This window comes from Morone saxatilis, unplaced genomic scaffold, assembly GCF_004916995.1.
Source record: "Morone saxatilis isolate NCDOM2014 unplaced genomic scaffold, NCSU_SB_2.0 Contig8, whole genome shotgun sequence".
NCBI lineage: Eukaryota > Metazoa > Chordata > Actinopteri > Moronidae > Morone > Morone saxatilis.
This window is the reverse complement of record NW_023340257.1, coordinates 24,975,748-24,984,239: the sequence shown is the minus strand read 5'-3', so window position 1 is coordinate 24,984,239 and position 8,492 is coordinate 24,975,748. Positions and strand designations below refer to the sequence as shown.

Here is an 8,492-nt window from a genome sequence, read left to right as displayed (position 1 = left end):
CTGGTTCTGACACTATCACAGTCTGCTGGGCTTTAATCTTTTCTGAAGGAGAGGAAACGCTTATGGCTGAGCATGGAAGACGGGGAGGGATGGAGAGAGGGATGGAGAGAGGGAGGGATGGAGGGTGGGGGGGTTAAAGACGGTGAGGAGGCCGGGGCGGAGAGAGTAAGAGTCAGGGAAAAGAAAAAAAAGACAGTTGAGACAAGATAAGACACAAGGAAAGTCGAGCAGAGAACACGAGACAAGACACAAAATCAAAGAGTCGGAGAAGAGGAGAGCTACATTTTAAAAAGCATTTCTCCTCTCCGACCAACTTTTTATCCCCACGTTGAGAGAAATCCAGGAGAGACATCAGAGAGCAAACAGAGAGAGAGAGAACAGAGTGACAGAGAGGAGAGAGAAGACTGATGTCAACAAACAGCGAATACAGTGACGTATTGATACACTAATATTACCAAAATGTTCCCCACAATGTCACAAATCACGACAGGAGAGAGAGCGCCGTCTCCTCCTGTCCACGTGTCCATGAGAGGTCAAATATAAACTCCACTTTGGATAAAAGAAATGTATAAACTCTTCTCCTCTTTCTATCTGTACCTGTAGCTTCTCCTTCCTGTGGCTCAGCAGGTTCACTGGAGCCGGCAGCTTGGCTCTCCGTCTCCTCCTGCTCCTTCTTCTGGGGCGGGCTGCTGTCCACACTGGGGGGTTTCAGTGGGCTCTCACCTTCCATGCTGCTCCGGGGCGACAGCATCTCCATCTCCTCCCCCCAGTCTGTTACAGGCCGGTGGCTGTCCAGCGGGGAGAAGGGGCTGAGGGGCTTCCCTCCCTCCGGTGACTCCTGAACTGACGGGGCGGGGATGTGGACCTTTGGCCTCGGAGTCCGCTGCTCTTTGGGGCTTCCTGCTGAAGCGGTTCGCGAACGAGGTGCGGGAGATGTGGGGGAGCAGTCTTTGCTCTTGGTTGGTTTCTCTTTCCCCTTGTCTTTCTTCTCATCGCCCCTGGAGTCGTGTTCTGAGGTGCTCCCTTCCTCATCGTCTTCTTCATCGCTGGCATCCTCCCATTCCTCCTCGTCATCCTCTCCGTCTCCGTTCTTCTCCTCCACCTGAGAAAAGATGAAGAAAATCTACACATTCAGGATTTACTCTCTTGTTAGGCTTTAAGGTTTGGTCTCTACCAACTCCTGAAGGAAATATCTGGCTCTGTAGCAGTTAAACGCTCCACTATGCATGGCAGGTAGAGGGCAGTGGGTTTTTAAAGCTCTAAGAGATCAACACTATCAGGGAGGTGAGACTGAACCAAAACCTGAAAGACACTGAAACTGCAGAGTTGGGTGATAATTTTCTGCGGGTTAATCCCTACAAGCGATTTCTTTCACACACTATGAGGCTTTCATTGTTAATACAAAAATAATGATTATAGCTGTTTTAAATCTATCCACCCTTAAGTGATTTTAATTAACTGTTGCTTGACTGCTCTGTTTCTTTGAGTGTCTTTTTCATTGTCGATTTTCAGCGAGTCTGACTCTTTACAGCAAAGTGAACATGAACACGTCCAGTTTTAGTTCCCTGTCAGTTTCACTCCAGCTGCCACCGCCTAATGTACATCACTGATGAGTTTGCTTGCATTATTAATCCAGATGAGGGCCCCTTCTACCTTCTGTGTTGTCGGAGCTTTGGATTTTTCTTCCTCCTTCTTCTTTGGCTTCTCCTCTCTCCTCGTCTTGTCCTCCTTTTCCTTGTCCTCCTCCTCTTTCTCTCCTTCCCACCGGTTGTCATGCATGCTGTTAAAAGGTATCCAGATGTGTCAGAGCTTGAATGCACATCAACGTCAGAAGCAGCAAAGACTAAACTCACAAATTACTCTTCACAAACACACAGCGATGAGTTTACAGAGTAAAGAACATAATATAAATCAACTGGGGAACAAACTAAAACAACGACAGACAGACTGTAATGTTAGCAGCAAGCATTTGTAAGCATTAACCATTATGGAAAACATCCAAATGTTTCTGTGGGTGAAAAACATTACACTTGCCAACACCCAGAATCCCCTAATGGAAATTCACAATAACAGGCCAACAAATGGAAACAGTCATCCTTAAATCAATATTGAAAATAATAAGTTACATTATTAACACCATAAGAGACAGTACTCTTAAAAAAGGTTGTCCGTGATGAGCAAAATAAACGTTAATGCATTCATTAAGTTCTACAGTAGACTCGTTGTCTGTATGAACTCAGATTTACCTGTAGCTCGGTTTCTGTCCTCTGCCCCTCCCTCTGCCCCGGTCTCCTCGAGGTCCCTGGCTCCTGCCCTGGGACAGGAAGTCGCCAAATGTCGGAGTTTTCGGGGGACGCTTGCTGTCGTCTGGAGGAAATATTGATGGTAAAAATAAGGTTTTATTAAATACACTTGATCTTAAAAGGTGAATGAGAGAGAGGGGTGTGACTGACAGGTGAGAGACGAGGTGATGGATGAGTGTTTAAAGTTGCTTCTCAAATGACTGAAATCATTTACCTTACAGTAACAGTTAAAAACAAAATATAAAAATACTATTTGTACACTCAATTAATGCCATACAAACAACGTTCTGTATTAATAAGAGTGGAGTCCTCTAACAACGGTATTGAAGACATTTAAACGAGTATTCAGGAAAATCCATTCCTCCATCTGTTTCCCCCCTTTCTGCTGCTGCAGTCTGAGAGTCGATGTCTTATGTAACATCAAGACTTGTTTGACAACGGCTGTCCTGCAGTGTCAAACTGCTGCAGAGTCCATCTGAACTCTGGGACAAGGTCAAACATCTGTGTTAGTGAGTGGGCGATGAATGACTCCGAGTGGGAGGGAAGGAGAGGAGAACTTAGAGGTTTTAAAAAGAGGGATAAAGAGTGTGTGTGTGTCACATAGAGAAAACACACTTTTTAAAGCTTTTAAATACAGTAAAAACATGTAATGCCTCCAAGTGAAGGGCAGCATAAGAGAGATTGGAGTTAAAGTGGTCTAAGAAGTATTTTTAGACATAAATAATGATTCATAATTAGGAATGACAAGAGCAGACAACAAAAAAGGGACAATAATAAAAAAGTTAGGGTGAAACTCCTCTGAGGTTTTGGAAATGTAACACTCAGGATGTAATTATGAATTATTTCAGCCACAATCAGAGTGTAACAGAGGGAAAGACGACTCGATCTCTCCCCTGAATTCATAATGGAGGAAAATGAAAGAGGATGAAATGAGAGAGAGATGTTAGAAGAAAGAAAATGTGTTCGTATGTGACAGAGAAAGGAAATGACTGAGAGTGGAAGGTGAAAGCAGTCAAAGTGAGACATCGAGCAGCCAATGGAGGGATGAAGGAAACAGAAAGGTCAGAAAGAGGGAAAGAAAAGTAAAAGGAGGTATGAAGGAACGAGTTACAGTTACAGAAAGATGTGTGAGGAAGGGAAGAAGGGAAGGTCACAGAGAGGGAGGGGGAGAAGGATAAGAGCATGAAGGGGGAGAGAGGAGAGGAGGATGTGATAAAAAAAGGTCAGACAGAGAAAGTACAAAAGAAATGAAGGGATCAGTGAGGAGAAAAGAAAGAACTGAGGAGAGGATGATGAAGAGATTGAACAGAGCAGCTCGGGGCTGTGAAGAGGACACTCAAGTCATTCCAGAAATTAGAAATTGGACACACACACACATATATAGAGCCAAAGCGAGTGCAGGCTTTAATGTGGGGCAGGTGTAATGCCGTAATCTGTAATATACTCTCCAGCTATAGTCAGACACAAAGACATACACAAAAAGAAAAGGAAAAAACAGGACTGAACAGCAGTTAGAAATAATTCTAAGCTTTTGTTTGAACCTTCTCACAATATATCACAGCTTGGAAGATTTTGACTTTATAGACTCTGTTATTTTGACTTTCCAGTGGAAACCCACGAAGTGCTCAAGAGAAGGCAACACAAACGCTGAGAACTATTTACAAACACTGTTTGACGTCCCGAGGTTGGTGTGTGCGCAGTCAGAAGTGCTGCCAGCCTCGGGGAAAGATTAGCAAATCCTTACAGATGCTCACCCAATTCCAAAGCAAAACCCTGAAAAAGGAAACTGGACTCGGTTTGAGGTCAAACCTTCACTTTCGTTATCTGTACGGCTGATTTTAATGATACCAATTACTAAAATTTAGATAAGGCCTGCGAGCAAGGCCCAAATCTGGGATGTTTTAGAAAGCGTACACAGCCCTATTAGAAACAGAAAATGGGAATATTAGGCAGAAAATTAATAAATTAATACAAATAAATGAGGATTTACTGTTATTAAAAATATTAGATGCAGCTATGTGTGCTCTATTAATTTGTGTCCAGTTATGTACAAATGTATTGTTGCCTGGTTTAGAAAATAAATCAGTAATAATCGTCTTTAAGATGTTTTCATACTTTGTGTCTGACACTGTACACACACTGTACACATACTGTACAGTGTGTGTGAAGAGTAAACAGAAGTGTAAACTACAAATAAAATTATATTTATTAACTACAATGGGCTGGTTGTTCAGTTTGTGAGTCAGGGGTTGAGTTTGGTTTTGGGTGCAGCTGTTGTGCTTCAGGCAAACACAAATGCAACAAAACAAAAATAAAACACACACACAGTTTGATCTCAGTCCCATGCTGTGGTCTAACCTGAGGCCCTGCCCCGAGGCTCTGTACGAGAGTTACGCCCCCGGGCTGCAGAGAGGACACACACAGACACATTACAGTACGTCCAACACACACACACACACACACACACACACAACGAGATAAATCGTAAACATGTAAACATCATTGATCTTAAACCAAAGCGTATTATCACTAGTGAGATAAAAGGGACACACATGAGAGATGATTTGTGGAGTAAAGGCTGCCAAAAATCTGTCGAATCACTTCTTGTTTTATCAAGTGAAGTCAACCTTATCTTTGGTCACAGTCCACAAAATAGTCTCTCCTGTTGTTGACCGTATAATTAATCTGTAATCCTGCATTTGAACATTTTAAACTGGCTTCGTCACTTTGATGCTGTATTAAAACTACAACTTAAATAACACTTACTCAACTTAAACGTACATATCTTTAAACACAAAATATTGCTTCTGCACTTCATCAACTGTGATAACATTATTTTTATGATTGTGCAGCCGTGGAAAGAAATTAGATAAAAGAAAAAAGGCTTATATTTTGGCTCAGGACAACATTTAATCCCATCTACTTTAAGTTTTCTCCTTTTAGTTCAGACTGACATTTGGTGTTTTATAAAATATCTAGTCGCGCTCCGTAAATGAGCAGCATTAAAGAAGCCACTCGAACAGAGTTTGACTTGTTTTGCTGCTCTGTGTCTGATGTCCTGGGATTACCACACTCCCACACTAAATTATTTTATCAACCGGATGACTGGCTGAAATAACCATGAGCAAAATTAAGCTCCCCTGTCGACGCTGTAAGGAGACGACTTCAGAGTCTCAAGACGTTAAGTCGCTCTCTGGCTGTCGGGGTTAAATGTTGATTTACATACAAGGACGAGACACTGAAATTTAACTTTTGTTCATCTTGGTTTTCATAACAGATTGTCATTTACTCACGTAGTGCGTACTAATATTGTCTTGCATCTTAAATTCAAATCAAAAACTTTATTCATCGAGATTTAGAAGTTTAATGAAAGTAGTAATAATATGAGCTATATATATGATATAGTAGGTAATACTGTTACTTATATAGTATTTATAGGCGTTAAGATATATATAGTAGATATATAATATATATTATATCTATATAAAGTATATATTATATATAATATATAGGCCCCTGGAAGAACAGCGATACCAACACCCATTTCAAAATAAAACAATAAATACTTCAAATATATTAATGTTGGTTTAAACATTTATCAAAAATATATTTTTAAATACAAAATTTGGTGGATTTTTGGCTCCAGGTGAGAATAAGTCGTGGATTTTAAGACATAACTTTGCTCTTGTGATGGACAGCTGTAATTTGACATTTAACAGACTTATAAATCATAAAAATAATAAATGCTGCCTTTATAAAATGTTGATATATATTTTTGGCTGGTTTATAGTGGTCACTGCCGTTTATCTACTTCTTTCACTCCACTGAAAGTCAGCGAGCACCCATAAAGGAAAACTGGGATCCTTTTGAAAGCTCCTTTCAGATCAGCACGACCGCAGCTTAAGACGTTGATTTGGACTCCAGGGAAATACATCATTCATTTACATAACGAGCTTAATCAACTTCTATTTACATAACGACCTTAATTAGCTGAAGAGGGAGATGACGTTGTGTCCTACGTTGTGTGTATGCGATGACATGTTGGAGCGACATCGTGTCAGACGAGCAGAGAAGAGGGATGTAGGTGGATTGAGGGTCTGCTGCTGTTGTGTAACCACAGCAACAGCACACTGGTTGTGTGTGTGTGTGTGTACTTGCCTCTCCTGCTGCCCTGCTCAGGTGTGATGCCCTCTGCAGCCACATAAGGGTCCTCCTTGAACCTGTGAAAAAAGCCTCAGGGTTAAAACACACATCAAATATCAGCGTGCTCCATCTTGTCACGCCACTCTGAGTCCCTGTCAGAGGGAATAAAGATGACGATTATCCTCATGAGGAACTCGGTGGAGACTTGATATAAGGTTTTTTACTGTGTTTGGGTTGAGTATTGGAGCTCAGCGGTTTAGTGTTGGACCACGACTTTGTTTATTCCAACTGGATCCAATTTTAATCTCTGCTAGACTTGAAATAATATCTGAAAACATTGGCCCACTTAGCTACAGTGCACATCATTGCGGGCCCATTTCACTACTTTCTGACAATTAATAGACAAAACAATTTATCAGTAAAGTGAGAAAATACCCGTCACATTAATCGATGATGAAAATAATCGTTAGTTGCAGCCGTTGATCAGAGTACTCAAACATGAGGATGCAAAGGAGTGAGATAACAGTCAATATGTGCACAAACACAAGACTGTAACACACTTCAAACTTGGCAGCGTCACAGAAATCGAGTCAAATCAAGGTAAATAAATAAATAAATAAATAAAAATCACACCCCTCCCCCATCTCACATGTTCTCAGTCTTCTGTGCGTCCCACTCTCGTCTCCACTGGCCTGTGGCATTACGATGGCGTGCTAGTCTCTCCTCGTCAATCTGCTCACGCTCCTTCTTCCAGCGCAGGTACTCTGCTCTCTCCCGGCCGGTCATAGACATCGTCATATCCATGGAGCCTTTCTGACCGGGCCTGCGACTCTACAGGGACAAGGAGGGGTCACAAAGTGGTCAGGGAAATTAAAACCCAAAATAATAACTATTCTTTCTTTCAACTCGCTTTTATTTTTATTTTTAAAAGAATGACTTTACTCACAGTCCACTCTTTCTCCAGCTCTGCTCCGGTCTTCACATTGTCGAAGTCCAGCCCTCCCCAGTTTCGTACATGTCTCCTGCTGCCCTCCTTGCGGTCTATGTCTGGTGCTGGGCCTGAACGTCTCGGGTCGTCCAGGAAGTTACGGAGTGGTTTGTCTCCGTCCGGCTAAGAAGAACAACTCTAAATGTCACAAGTTTCCTCTGCGTTCAAAAGCTTTTGAAGTTTGATGAAGGCTCAGTAAAGTCTAGTTAGTCCCCAGAACACAATTTATATTTTATTTTAAGAAAAACTAAACAAAAGATGGCACAGAAAGACAGCATGATTAAATCTGGGAACAGATAACTGCAAATAACTGATTAACAAACAAACTCGAGAGTCTTGGGAGACAGGAATCTTTGTAGTCTCTGTAGGTTTAGATGGTCTAAAGAGGAATCTAAAGCACAACAACAGATGATATTTAAAAAACAGCGATTCTCTTACCCGCTGTCCTCTCTCATACTCTGCTATTCTCTCCATTTCTTCATTCATCTTCTCAATGTTCTGTCGCCTCTTCTCCTCCCATTCCTGTCCAATAAACACACAACAACACCACAGGGCTGCACAATTAGCAAAAGATCAAAATTCATTATTTTACTAATTTAATGTTGACCAAAAACAGCCACGTGTTACAAACTGTTAAACAGGATTTAACACGTCTGGAAATATTTTCTATTCGTTTGTTCTGAACGCAGCCACAGTCATAATCCACCGCTCAGGTACACAAAACAGGATTTCATTACAGAATGAAACACCAGTGGGGTATTCCATTATTGCTGCTAATAAAATCTCTGCTCAAGTGAAAAAGCCCGGCTTGAATTAATGTCGACTTTCACTTTAAGGCTCAAGTTGTTCCACTACCACAGTTCAGTTCAGTTCAGTCGACGTTAACTCAAACCGGGCTTGAACAGGGACGACACGCTCTCTCCTGATTGGGAAGACGCTGTAACTACAGAAGTTCATCTGCACTGACCTTAGATTTCCTGTCCGTGCCTCCTGGTGTCCCTCCTTCTCCTCCTCCTCCTCCTCCTCTTCCTCCACCATCCCCTCCCCTTCCTTCTCCT

The 8,492-nt window shown here is 41.8% G+C and overlaps 1 protein-coding gene across 1 annotated transcript in view; it reads right to left on the bottom strand.

The window, feature by feature from the left end:
• The window catches only part of ccdc9 (coiled-coil domain containing 9), a gene marked incomplete at its 3' end in the record, with an annotated part of 12,016 nt that continues 3,524 nt past the window's right edge, over positions 1 to 8,492 (bottom strand). The window contains 10 exon segments of the mRNA XM_035679636.1: positions 1 to 66; positions 598 to 1,102; positions 1,654 to 1,780; positions 2,247 to 2,367; positions 4,662 to 4,706; positions 6,462 to 6,523; positions 7,096 to 7,277; positions 7,393 to 7,557; positions 7,873 to 7,956; positions 8,402 to 8,452. Coding sequence (XP_035535529.1) covers positions 1 to 66; positions 598 to 1,102; positions 1,654 to 1,780; positions 2,247 to 2,367; positions 4,662 to 4,706; positions 6,462 to 6,523; positions 7,096 to 7,277; positions 7,393 to 7,557; positions 7,873 to 7,956; positions 8,402 to 8,452 — 1,408 coding nt within the window.